This window comes from Microcaecilia unicolor, chromosome 3 (assembly GCF_901765095.1).
Source record: "Microcaecilia unicolor chromosome 3, aMicUni1.1, whole genome shotgun sequence".
NCBI lineage: Eukaryota > Metazoa > Chordata > Amphibia > Gymnophiona > Siphonopidae > Microcaecilia > Microcaecilia unicolor.
Window position 1 is genome coordinate 200,909,876 of NC_044033.1, and position 14,342 is coordinate 200,924,217.

A 14,342-nucleotide genomic window follows, 5' to 3' on the forward strand; every position below is an offset into this window, starting at 1 on the left:
AGTCTTTTCTACCTTAAGTACCATCACTAAATATTTGGTGTCATTGTTTCCCCTGTTATATGGCGTATATCTCATTTCCCTTTGACACACGCGGAGTCACTTACCCTCGCACTGGGCTGCTCCTTTGGTAAAAGTGTTTCCAGATGTTGCCCAAAAACCCTCTTTGCACTGACAGTAATAACTCCCAATGGTGTTTGTACAGAATGAGTTCTTGGGACAGGCGTTCAAAATCTTACACTCGTCCACATCTGCGAGATTAAGAAACCGCGATAATTAGAAATGTGACCAGGAAAAGTCAACAGTTCTTTTTCTTTTATTATGGCGAGAGGTGTCAGGTAGAAATGGAAGTGGTCCAGGTCCATAGTAGTACCCCTCATATACTGGAATCCTAGGCTGACCGCTAGTGTAGTGTCTGTTACTTCTCAGGGCCTCACTGGTTATAGGACAGGAACTTTCTTACCTTCACAGGTCGTCTCAGTTTTATTCTTGAACTCCTTTTCCCCAGATTTGGTTTGGTAACCTTGCAGACAGATACAGTGGTAACTTCCAATTGTGTTCTTGCACTCAGCATTCAGGCCGCAGTCGACCAGAGTGGGTGGAATACATTCATTAATATCTGTAACACAAGAATGAACACTGAAGACCCTCAGAAGAATTTCTGTACCTTAACCTGGAGTGTGAGCCTCTCCTGTGACAATCACAATGAAATCCAAATATGAAACAGTAGACAGGTGCATTACTGAGGTGCTGAGAATAGAAACCCTCTCACTTCTGTCCTTTTTCAGGCATTCAACAAATATTTTCTGAGACTTTTGATAGGTGGAGAGTATGGGCAGAGTGAAAAGAGAGATGTATAGTGACCATAAGCCCTTAGTTTGTCTGAAATGTGGTTACAAATTTCTTCTGCTATAATGGTAGTAGATGTGCTACTTGCAGTCGCCGGTTGTGTGTTCGTGTAGGTCCTTCTGATACCTGCCTGGCTGCACAAACAACAGTAATCAAAAACAGCGAAGATGACGCAAAAAACAGAAAAAAGGAAAAGAAAAGGAAAAACAAAAAACAAACAAAAAACAGCAGAAAAAAGGAAACCAAAAAATTGAAAAAATACAAAAGGCACACAAGGAAGAAAAAACTACAAGAGAAAAATTATGAACAAAATATGAAAAACAAAAAGAGACGACAAAAGCAAAATGAAAAAAAACTAAATGAATTTATTAAGGTGATATGACTCGACACAGCTGTGTTTCGGCCCAACTGGCCTGCGTCAGGAGTCTGTTACACCATGTATATATTATCTGGTAATATCAGTCCTTGAAGGGTAATCAATTAAACGCACCTTTATGCAATAACACTCTACCTTTAAAAAGGCTGTGTGCACGGTTTGGCAAAAATCGTTATAGAAGACTCTGGTACAGGAGATGTATGTATATCTCATTAAAAAAAGCTACAAAGATGCTTAGCGTTCGCTGGCAAATGACTTTTGATATGTGGAGAGTATGGGCAGAGTGAAAAGAGAGATGTATAGTGACCATAAGCCCTTAGTTTGTCTGAAATGTGGTTACAAATTTCTTCTGCTATAATGGTAGTAGATGTGCTACTTGCAGTCGCCGGTTGTGTGTTCGTGTAGGTCCTTGTGATACCCGCCTGGCTGCACAAACAACAGCACAGAACTCTCAGGTAATGCGGTGGCCACAAGGAAGGAAAGGGGTAAAAAGAAATCACCCTTTCTGAGTCAAGCATCTTGCAGGGTGTGTGTGTACGACAGCTGCTTTAATGGCAGCTCATAAACTGACTCTCAAAACATAATTTGTTTCTTTCCTTCCCTGTGTCCAAAACTGAACATGAAAACAAGGTTGAAACAGGTCAAACTTTACTGGGCTGGAGGTGAAATAAGTGAGTTAGTTCAGATACAGAGCTACGATTCAGGACAGTCACTTAACCTCTATGTCGACACTGCAAGCATGAGCCCTGCCATGTACAGCCTAGTCTGTAGACATGGATGAGTCTATACGAGTCACACTCCGGCTGATATTGAAAGCAAGTTAACTATCCGGAAACAGCCACCAACTGGTGAACTCGCTTGCTCATAGCTATCCGGTCATTTTCAGTGGCAAGCAACTAGTCATCCTTGCTGAGTATGCCCGGTTAGTGCCATAGAAAGAGTAGAAGTAAATCGATTTTTTACTTATTCCAAAAGTACAAAGACTAGGGGACACTTGAGGAAGTTACATGGAAATACTTTTAAAACAAATAGGAGGAAATATTTTTTTCACTCAAAGAATAGTTAAGCTCTGGAACTCATTGCTGCAGGATGTGGTAACAGTGGTTAGTGTATCTGGGTTGGGTAGCATGGAAGCATGGAATGTTGATACTCTTTGAGATTTTAAATGGAATCTTGTTACTCTTTGGGATTCCAGAATCTTGCTATTCTTTGAGGTTCTACATGGAATGTTGCCATGATTTGGGTTTCTGCCAGGTACTTGTGACCTGGCTTGGCCACTGTTTGGGAAACAGCATACTGGGCTAGATGGACCATTGGTCTGACCCACTATCGGCTACTCTTATGTTCTAACTTAAAGCCGGCTATGTCGGGGGTGTTCTGGGGGCGGTGTCTGGTTAGATCCTGATATTCAGATCTAACCAGCCAGGTTTAGCACATAAATAGGACCATATGCGCTAATCCCTGCTCGTTTAAGTCTGAATATTAACCAGTCTTAAGAATATAAGAGCCAGCCATATGCTACCTGACTTAAAAAAAAAGAAAAAGAAAACAGAAAAAGCAGAAATTCAATTCAGAAGCCCACACAGGGCCCAACATTGGATATCTGGTTTTAGCGCCGGTGGCAGACAAAAAACCGCTGTCCGTCACGCATGAATATTGGCCGGACTGTTTTTATTCGTTATTAGTATCATAACAATGTTATTTGAATGCCGTTCTCCATCCCGCTCTCTGTTGGAGTTCCTCAGGGATCTGTCCTTGAACCCCTTCTTTTTACAATCTACACCTCTTCCCTGGGCTCCCTGATCTCATCTCATGGTTTCCAATACCATCTTTATGCTGATGACACCCAGCTTTACCTCTCCACACCAGAAATCACTGCGGAAACCCAGGCCAAAGTATCAGCCTGCTTATCCGGCATTGCTGCCTGGATGTCCAACTGCCACCTGAAACTGAACATGGCCAAGACCGAGCTCATTGTCTTTTCACCAAAACCCACTTCTCCTCTCCCTCCACTCTCTATTTCAGTCGATAACACCCTCATCCTCCCCGTCTCATCTGCCCACAACCTCGGAGTCATCTTCGACTCCTCCCTCTCCTTCTCTGCGCATATCCAGCAGACAGCCAAGACCTGTCGCTTCTTTCTCTATAACATCAGCAAAATTCACCCTTTCCTTTCTGAGCACACCACCCGAACTCTCGTCCACTCTCTCATTACCTCTCGCCTTGACTACTGCAACCTACTCCTCACTGGCCTCCCACTTAACCATCTATTCCCCCTTCAATCCGTTCAGAACTCTGCTGCATGTCTTATCTTCCACCTAGACCGATATGCTTATATCACCCCACTCCTCACTTCACTGACTTCCGATCAGGTACCGCATACAGTTCAAGCTTCTCCTACTAACCTACAAATGCACTCAATCTGCAGCCCCTCATTACCTCTCTACCCTCATCTCCCCTTACGCTCCTACCCGAAACCTCTGCTCACAGGACAAATCCCTCCTCTCTGTACCCTTCTCCACCACCGCCAATTCCAGGCTCCGCACTTTCTGCCTCGCCTCTCCCTATGCTTGGAATAAACTTCCTGAGCCCATAAGCCAAGCCCCCTCCATCCCCATCTTCAAATCCTTGATCAAAGCCCACCTCTTCAATGTCGCTTTCGGCATCTAACCATTATACCTCTATCCTGGAAATCTAGACTGCCTCAATCTTGATTGACTGCACTTTTTGTCCTTTAGATTGTAAGTTCCTTTGAGCAGGGACTGTCCTTCTTTGTTAGATTGTACAGCGCTGCGTAACCCTGCTAGCGCTTTAGAAATGTTAAATAGTAGTAGTAGTAGTAGTAGTAGGTTGAGCCCCTAGGTGCGGGCGGCCTGCAGGACTTATGGGATGGAGCTGGAAGCGGGGTGATGAATGTATCGGCCAAGCAGGCAGCAGGTCAAGAGAGTAAGCCAGGTACAAGCCAGTGGCAGTCAGTAGGCAGGCGGCAGGCAAGAGAGTAATCCAGGTACAGGCGAAAGTCAGTAGGCAGACGGCAGGCAAGAGAGTAATCCAGGTACAGGCGAAAGTCAGTAGGCAGACGGCAGGCAAGAGAGTAATCCAGGTACAGGCGAAAGTCAGTAGGCAGACGGCAGGCAAGAGAGTAATCCAGGTACAGGCGAAAGACAGTAGGCAGACGGCAGGCAAGAGAGTAATCCAGGTACAGGCGAAAGTCAGTAGGCAGACGGCAGGCAAGAGAGTAATCCAGGTACAGGCGAAAGTCAGTAGGCAGGTGACAGGCAAGAGAGTAATCCAGCTACAGGCGAAAGTCAGTAGGTAGGCGGCAGGCAAGAGAGTAATCCAGGTACAGGCAAAAGTCAGTAGGCAGGTGGCAGGCAAGAGAGTAATCCAGGTACAGGCAAAAGTCAGCAGGCAAGCAGCAGGCAGAAGGGTAATTCAGGTACAGGCAAAGTCAGCAACGAGGGAGCAGACTACAGAGTTAGAAACACCTACCAAAGTAGAAGCCGAAGCATGGAGTCCAGGGAGAGCTCAGATGATAAAGTGCTGGCGTCTGACATCAGCAGGGAGAAGGGGCACAGCCAAAGGACAAGAGCATGGGAAGGAGGAACCAGAAGACCAATAGGAGAGAAGCAAGAGAAGCCAGGCAGAGGAAGAGCAGACCCAGGTGGGTGGAAACAAAGCAATCAAGGTGCCTGGAAGCCAGGCAGAGAGAGAGCAGAAACAGGTGCATGGAAGCAAAGCAATTAAGGAGCCTGCAACCACCGCTCTCTGAACAAACCCAGTGAGGACTACACACACATGGCTCAGGCAGTGACAGTCAAGTGTGCTTGTCGATGGGACCCCACGCAGCCCGAGGACACCACTTGTGTTGAGGTGGGGGACATGACAATATTCCATCACTGTTATGCTTGCATCATATTATATCTCTGTTATTTGTATTTCAGTGCTGTTAAATGTGTATATTTTTGATCCTGTTTCATGGTAGTCCTATTAGCTTTCAATTTGCTGCATTTAAATTTTCCTTGTAAGTTTGATGATGAACTGTACCTACTGTACACCGCCTTGGGTGAATCTCTTCATAAAGGCAGTTAATAAAGACAATAAATAAATAAATTATTACATCTCCCCCTATGTTCCCGCCCGTAACCTCCGCTCACAGGACAAAGCCCTTCTCTCAGTACCCTTCTCCACCACTGCCAACTCCAGGCTCCGCTCATTCTGCCTTGCCTCACCCTATGCCTGGAACAATCTCCCTTTACCCATACGCCATGCCCCCTCCCTACCCATCTTGGTGAGTTTTAAGCAGAGATTTGAAGATGGGTAGGGAGGGGGCATGGCGTATGGGTAAAGGGAGATTGTTCCAGGCATAGGGTGAGGCAAGGCAGAATGAGCGGAGCCTGGAGTTGGCAGTGGTGGAGAAGGGTACTGAGAGAAGGGCTTTGTCCTGTGAGCGGAGGTTACGGGCGGGAACATAGGGGGAGATGTAATAATTTATTTATTTATTGTATTTATTAACTGCCTTTATGAAGAGATTCACCCAAGGCGGTGTACAGTAGGTACAGTTCATCATCAAACTTACAAGGAAAATTTAAATGCAGCAAATTGAAAGCTAATAGGACTACCATGAAACAGGATCAAAAATATACACATTTAACAGCCTTCGGCGCCTAACCGCTCGAGAAATATAAAATGCCCCAATCTATCCACCCTATCAGATTAACTGTTCACTCGTCCTCTAGATTGTTCACTTGTCTTTAGATTGTTCTCTTGTCTTTTAGATTGTAAGCTCTTTGAGCAGGGACTGTCCTTCTATGTTTAAATTGTACAGCGCTGCGTAACCCTAGTAGCGCTTTAGAAATGTTTGTTACTAGTAAATTATTACATGGAACTTACTCTAGTGTCACACCAGTTAATGCTAAGGTGGAAGTTATTAGTAACTAGGTCTCAAAATACCGCTGTGAAAAACCTACATCGCTAAGAAATTTGATCGTGTGATGACCCTGTTATATGAGCAACACTGATTTGCATATCCAGTACGGAATTTATTATAAAATCTTGTTTCTTGTTCAGCTGTTCCTAACCTCTAGATCTTACACGGGGTACAAATCACAGAAGATCTTCAACTCACTCTTCCCCAAGGTCGGAACTTCCCTATGGAACTCCCTCCTCACCGCCGTCAGAATGGACAGTATCTATATCGGTTTTAGAAAAACGCTAAAAACCTTCCTTTTCCCAAACATGGCATCATGATCCCCCATCACCACACCACACCCCATCCTCCAGTACGTCAGTACTGGTTCCCCACAGATTACACCATTATCGCCTCTGGCGGGCGCCTGCCCACTCCTTCATGAAATGTTCTAGCCTAACCTTTGTAAACTGAACTGAACCCTGACAAGGGGATAGTACCGGTATATAAGCCTGAACCTGAAATGAATTGAATTTCTCAGGTATTCAGCAGTGGGGGTATCTTCGTATTTGGACTGAATTCTCTTCCACTCTTCAAGTAACACACTATGCCCCAGCGCCTCGCTTTTCTGAGACAGAATGTGAAACTCCTCTTACCATCACAAGACTCTTTTATATCGGTGAAGGTAATGTTCCCAGAGCGAGTCTTGAATCCTGGTTTGCAGGTACAGTAATGGTCCTTTTGCCAACTTGAACAAACAGTATTATCAGGACATGGGCTCTCAGTCCTGCAGTTATTAGTTCCATTATCTGTAGAGAAGTAGAAAAACAGATTAGATCCCCTTTATGTATCTCATGTTCACTTGTTTTACAGTTTCAGATCTGTATTCTGGCTACTGCAAGGGACACAACATGAGTGAAAACTTTGGAAACTAAAAATGAATACAGTCTGCAAATCTGGGGAAGATTTATCCATCAGTGTCATTACTAACAGCGGGACGGTATCAACAAGGGGGTCAGAGATCCTGATAGGGAGGAAATGGAGGTGATAGAGATGAAGGGCTGTATCTGAATTCAAGAAATCCTGGGACCAGCACAAAGGATCTCTGAGGGAGAGGAAGGGATTGTAGAGATTAGTAGTTGGGTGGATGGACAGACTGGATTGGCCATATGGTCTTTATCTGTCGTCATTTTCTATGTTTCTATGTACAGAGGATCTCTGAAGGGATTGTAGATATTAGTAGTTGGTTTGGATGGACAGACTGGATAGGTCATATAGAGGGGGATAATCAAATAGGGGCACCCATCTCTAAGGACGGCCCCGAAACAAGATGGACGTCCATCTTTCGTTTCGATAATACGGTCAGGGACGCCCAAATCATGAAATTTAGGTCAACCTTAGATATGGTCGTCCCTGGTTTTTGGCAATAATGGAAACTGAGGACGCCCATCTTAGAAATGACCAAATCCAATCCATTTGGTCGTGGGAGGAGCCAGCATTCGTAGTGCACTGGTCCCACTAACTGAATGGAAAAGCCCTTCCCTTACCGATCAGGAAAGGAAAGGGCAGTTGAGGATGTCCAAAATGTGGATGTTTCTGTGAGAAGGACATCCATGCCTTTGCTATGCCTCCGACACCCTCTTTATTTATTTATTTGGATTTTGGATCACAAGTAGCAGCAGCAGCAGTGGGATTTGAACCAGCCACCTCTAGATTGCAAGACCAGTGCTTTAATCACTAGGACACTCCACTCTACTTCATGCCCTTGAAATTTGGCTGTCCCTGTGGGGGGCAGTTGAGGACGTCCAAAATGTTTGAAAGAAGGATGTCCACGCCTTCGTTATGCCTCTGCTGACACACAATACCTCCCCCCCAGGGACCTGCATACTGCCCCCCCCTACAGGGATGGCCAAATTTCAAGGGAGTGGAGTGGATTGGAGGAGTGGCCTAGTGGTTACAGCACTGGTCTTACAATCCAGAGGTGGCTGGTTCAAATCCCACTGCTGCTACTTGTGATCCAAAATCCAAACAAATAAAGAGGGTGTGAAAGGCATGGATGTCCTTCTCATAGAAACCCACATTTTGGATGTCCTCAACTGCCGTTGCAGGGATGGAGGCATAGCAAAGGGCATACTCTAAAAAGACAGAAGTTTTTGAAGTTGTTTTTTTCGGGGTGGGAGGAGGTTAGTGACCACTGGGGAAGTCAGGGGAGGTCATCCCCGATTCCCTCCGGTGTTCATTTGGTCAGTTCGGGCACCTTTTTGATGCTTGGTCGTGAAATAAAATGGACCAAGTAAAGTCGGCCAAATGTTCATGAGGGACTCCCTTCTTTTTTCCATTATTGGTCAAGGACGCCCATCTGTTAACCACGCCCTGTCCTGCCTTCGGTACACTGCCGACACGCCCCCTTGAACTTTGGTAGTTCCCTCGATGGAAAGCAGTTGAGGATGCCCAAAATCGGTTTTCGATTATGCCAATTTGGGCGACCTTAGGAGAAGGACGCCTATCTCCTGATTTATGTCGGAAGATGGGCGCCCTTCTCCTTTGAAAATAAACTGGATGGTCTTTGTGTCACTTTCCATGTTTCTATGTACAAAGGATCTCCAAGGAAGAGGAGGGGATAGTAGAGATTAGTAGTTGGTGTGATGGACAGACTGGATAGGTCATATGGTCTTTATCTGTGTCATTTTCTCTGTTTCTATGTACAGAGGATCTCTGAGGGAGAAGAAGGGATTGTAGAGATTAGTAGTTGGGTGGATGGACAGACTGGACAGATCGTATGGTCTTTATCTGTGTCATTGTGACATCACTGATCAGGTTGGCTGTTATTGATGGAATGAGGCATTATGACATCACAATATCAACTCTGATTACCAGAGACTGAAACTGGTCACACTAAGTGGGGGGGGGGGGGGGGGGGGGAGTTAAGAACGTGGGTTATTTTATAGCTAACTTGGGCTATTTTAGTACGGATCCTAGTTTTGCAATGAGACCTAGTTACTAACAACTGGGGTTAACAGTAATAACTTACCCCTTAGTGATTACGACTTACATTTTTAAAAATCTCTCCCTGGATCCTTTATGAGTGGGACAACAAAACAGGCACAGGTTGATATACAAAATATACAAAGACCACAAACATAAGGAATTGTTAGTCAACATTACCTAAATCTGAACCATCTGTCTTATCAGATGCAGCCACTGGTGTCCACCCTGAAAAGCAGATACCTGTAAAATATAAAAACACAGGTAGTAAATCTCTGGAACCAGGGGGTGATAACTCCCCCTCCACCACGTTGTGTTTTCCTTCAAGAAGATTAATATGGATGGGCTCAATGGTCAGATCTGCCCCAGTGAGCCAGTCTCTGGAAGGGAAAGGGAAATGGGACTTGATATACTGCCTTTCTGTGGTATTTTGCAACTACATTCAAAGCAGTTTGCATATATTCAGGTATTTATTTTGTACCTGGGGCAATGGAGGGTTAAGTGACTTGCCCAGAGTTACAAGGAGCTGTAGTGGGAATTGAACCCAATTCCCCAGGATCAAAGTCTGCTGCACTAACCACTAGGCTACAAGCCAGACCCAGCCTTTTGACATCTGATGCAGGAAGGGAGGTGGGGGTGGGGTGGGGTGGGGTGGGGTGTGGGGGGGGGGCAATGCATGCACTGCAGATTCCAAAGTGCACTGGAATGGGGGGGGGGGGGGGTAAGATTTGTTTTAAAAACCAGGACTGGTCCAGCTGGCCATTCTTCTACATAATAATGTGGAAGATGATGGCAAAACAAAAATGCATTACCAGTCTGCCCCATTTTTTCCTTTCCTCATTGCCCAGCCTATATCCCAGCCCTAGAGTCTGACCACATGGAAAGTATCTTTCAGGATAAGTTTTATTATCACGCTTGGGGTTTTTTTTCTATCCCAGATGGCTGAATGCCCAAGATCCCCCACTTAATTCACTCCCAACACTCCTCCCTCCTCATATCTAAGATCTTGGAGCCAAAGGGAATCTCATTTTCTGTAGCCTCTGCATTTCTCGAGAAAGGGCCACATCATGAGGGAAACCCTGCTCACTCACAGATCCATGAATGGGAAAAATAACAAAAAAGATTCAGTATATTGTGTATTTGCTCTGCAAGGCAGCTGATGGCAGGAGAACATTTGACGAATGTAGCGGAAAGCTCCAGAGAAGGTGAGAAGCCAGAAAACTCAGGGGCCAATATTCAAATGATTTATGCTCCTAGATCGTCCTCTTTGAAAACTTACTAGGGCTCAGTGCCTGACTTTATACTCAAAATTTAGATCCATCAAAAGTGGCAGATTTAGGGTGAAAAGGAGCTTAGCTCTCATAAATCTAGGCATATGAATGGCAGGCCTTAAATTTATGAGCATAACTTTTAAGCTCCTAAATTAAGATGAATTTTCAGCTAAAAACTTAGGGCCGTTGACTAAGCTGCGCTGTAGGCATGCTGGCGTTTTTAGCGCGTGCGAACACTAGAGACACCCTTATATTCCTATGGGTGTCTCTAGGGTTAGCGTGTGCTAAAAACGCTAACGCACCTTCAGTGGCTTACCAAGGGGGGGGGGGCGGTGGGGGCGGTCCGCCCCGGGTGCCAGTGGGTGGGGGGTGCTCCGCTCCCGCCGCCTCCCGTGGTTGTTCCTGCGGCGCCGCACATTTAAAAAACCGGCGAAGCAGCATCGCAGGCAGCGCCTCGTGCCCTGCTTGTAAAAAAAAATCAAATCTCCTTCCCCTCCTTGTCTTGACGTCGACTCGGGCCTTCCAATCAATTTGATTGGAAGGCCCAAGTCGACGTCAAGACGAGGAGAAGGAAGGAGATTTGACTTTTTTTTTTACAAGCAGGGCACGAGGCGCTGCCTGCGACGCTGCTTCACCGGTTTTAACGGGACTGAGGTGGGGAAGGAGAGGGGCGAAAGGGACTCGGGTGGGGGTGTTCAGAGGGGAGAAGGGGACTGGGGTGGGGGTCTCAGACAGGGGAGGGGAGAAGGGGACTGGGGTGGGGATCTCAGAGGGGAGAAGGGGAGGGGAGAAGGGGACTGGGGTGGGGGTGTTCAGAGGGGAGAAGCGGACTTGGGGGGGTCTCAGAGGGGAAAAGGGGAGGGGAGAAGGGGACTGGGGTGGGGATCTCAGACAGGGGAGGGGGAGGGGAGAAGGGGACTGGGGTGGGGATCTCAGAGGGGAGAAGGGGAGGGGAGAAGGGGACTGGGATGGGGGTGTTCAGAGGAGAGAAGGGGACTGGGGTGGGGGTCTCAGACAGGGGAGGGGAGAAGGGGACTGTGGTGGGGGTCTCAGACAGGAGAAGGGGAGGGGAGAAGGGGACTGGGGTGGGGTGTTCAGAGGGGAGAAGGGAGCTGGAACTGGGGGCTGAAAAAAGGGGCAGAGAGAGAGAGGGGACAGATCCTAGATGGAAGGGGGAGCGAGAGGGAGGGCAGACCCTGGATGGATGGGAGAGGGAGGGCAAATGGTGGATTGAAGGGGCAGAGAGAAAGGGCAGGCAGTGGATGGAAGGGATGGCAGAGAGGGCAGACACTGGATGGCAGAGAGAGAGAGAGAGAGAGAGAGAGAGAGAGTGAAGACAGATGCTGGATGGAAGGAAGACGGTGAAAAGAAGATGAGGAAAGCAGAAACCAGAGACAACAAACTGTAAATAAAATATATATAGCTGTAAATAAAATATATATATATATATATATTTTTTTTTTGCTTTAGGATAAAGTATTGTAGATGTGTTAAATGTTTATAATAGAACATGTAAATAAGGTAATATTTTTATTGGACTAATTTTAATACATTTTGACTAACTTTCGGAGAACAAAACCCCCTTCCTCAGGTCAGGATAGGATACTGTAACAGCACTATACTGTACTGACCCGAGGACGGAGGTTTTGGCCTCTGAAAGCTAAATGTATTAGTCCAATAAAATGGTATTATTTTACTTTCTATATTTGTTTTATTTCTATTTGTTAATTTGTAAAGTGGTGATTGGTACTTGTTAGGTTTTTTTTTCAAATTTACATCTGCTGTCTTTATATTTTGCACAGTACTAGGGGACAGTTTCTGTTTCTGTGGTGTTGCATTGTATGCAGAGTCTGGCATTGGGGGTTCAGTTTAATTTTTGTCTAAATAGAAAGTTTATGATTACTTATTCTATAGTGGATTAGGGTGTATCTGTGTTTGTGAAAAAGACATGGCTTTCAGTTGGCATTGACTGTGCAGGATCTACGATCTGTACTATTCTGTCTGGTTTCGTTTTACAATAGGTGAATTGATGTTCTAGTGCTCACTGTAGTGTTTAAGATGCTTTCCTTTTCCTTGTGTGACTCGTAGAAATGACTGCTTATGGTATGGTAGAATTGCTCTATAGGTCCTGAGTGTTTTGTATTCTCGGCATGCCTAGTACTGGATTTGGGGGGGGGGGGGGGGTGTTAAAAAATGACCGGCCCCGGGTGTCAACTACCCTAGGTACGCCACTGCGCACCTTAGTAAACAGGGCCCTGAGGTTCCTACTGCTTGTTATAAATAGATCTCTGCCACCACCTACCACCTCTGACTGCTCAGCCAACACCTCTCAAAGAGTCATCCACAGCCCCTAATTACTGCCCTGTGATTAGGAAAAATCCTGTGGTATCCAAACTTAAGCATTAGAAACTCTCCTATTAACTTCTTTATCACCACTTGGCTTACCTAGCCCTGTAGAGATACCCTGTTAGAGACAGTCCCTGTCCTGTGGTACAGCAGCTGTGTCAGTGAAACTTGTCTGAACAGAAATGTAACCTGACTGTTTTCACCTCAGTCGTTCCTGTGTCACTCAACTTTGGCAGCCGTGGGTTTTCCTCCGGTCTTTGTGATGACATTTTTTCCTGGTCCAGGAAATATTAAACAGGGTTTCCAGCCATCAGGGGGATGGGCTGGTTTATTGGTCACCAAATCCCAGCCTTCAAAGGCTCGCCCCCAATCCCTGAAACAGATCCAGGAGTTTTGGAACTCTGTAATTAAAATTCATTATATAGTTTCCATATGTTCATTTGCATGTCTCGGTTTGCCTGAAATCTAAGATGTTGGGGACCAGCTGCACTGAGCTGCACTGGGTAGGTGGGCGAGGGGGAATAAAACCAGGACAAACTCATGAGGGGAGGAGGGGCAGAAGGAGAAGATGATGTATGTTCATCCACTACCTCTGATTCCTTGTGTACCCTCTTGAGGAGCTTATAGGTTGACCCACCCCAGCTGCACGTGGTGCAAATCTCATAATAAAACCCTGCAAGCCCAATGCAATTAGGCTGATTAGTATGGGGAAGGAGAGGGTGGTAGGGTAGAAGCCCAATCCTTCATGTTTCCACTGTCATCCTTCGCAATGAGATGTGCCAGGATGGATACAGGCCGAAAATGTTCAAAAGCCTTTTTGTCACAGACTAAGTTAGGTGGCCTCCCTATAACTGGTAAAATTTTTCACCTTTAGCAGAGGCAAAGTCCTTAACCCTACAACACAACAAAACCAAAGCTCATATTGGACATAACTTAACTCTTCCTCCTTATGATTCCCCAATGTGTCTGTCACACATGACCTTTACTTTAGCACAACCTCACTCTGCATTTGTTCAAACCAGTATTGGCGATCGCCTCTACGGTACAATGTAAGCCACATTGAGCCTGCAAATAGGTGGGAAAATGTGGGATACAAATGTAACAAATAAATAAATAAATAACTATAGCTTAAGAACAGCCAATGGGTGGGTAAAGCTTTCTATTTAGGGCAATAAAACATTACCCCCTACGCATCTATTAAAAAAACACAATAAAACATTACCCCACACATCTCCATAACAAATCCAATAAATCCATTAACCCACACATATCCATAACAAATACAATGAAACATTACCACACATATCTATAAGAAATACAATAATCATTATCTTTACATATCCACAAGAAACACAATAAATAATTACCCCATACATATCCACAACAGATACAATAAAACTATTATCCTATACATATCCATAACAAATGTAATAAAACATTACTCCACATGAAAGAGAATAAAACATTACCCCATACATCTCCATAACAAATCCAATAAATCCATTAACCCACACATATCCATAACAAATACAATGAAACATTACCACACATATCTATAAGAAATACAATAATCATTATCTTTACATATCCACAAGAAACACAATAAATA

At 45.2% G+C, this 14,342-nt stretch overlaps 1 protein-coding gene across 7 annotated transcripts in view; it reads right to left on the bottom strand.

Moving 5' to 3' along the window:
- ADGRE5 (adhesion G protein-coupled receptor E5) overlaps window positions 1–14,342 on the bottom strand; it is an 82,206-nt gene that overhangs the window by 51,486 nt on the left and 16,378 nt on the right. For 4 of the 7 annotated variants that reach the window (XM_030197136.1, XM_030197139.1, XM_030197137.1 and 1 more), the window contains exons 2-5: window positions 9,297–9,359; window positions 6,788–6,940; window positions 461–616; window positions 105–248 (exon numbers count right to left, since the gene is read on the bottom strand). In XM_030197136.1, coding sequence (XP_030052996.1) covers window positions 105–248; window positions 461–616; window positions 6,788–6,940; window positions 9,297–9,359 — 516 coding nt within the window. The remainder of the gene's footprint in view (window positions 1–104; window positions 249–460; window positions 617–6,787; window positions 6,941–9,296; window positions 9,360–14,342) is intronic. The other 3 variants (XM_030197140.1, XM_030197138.1, XM_030197135.1) reach the window with 1 other exon arrangement.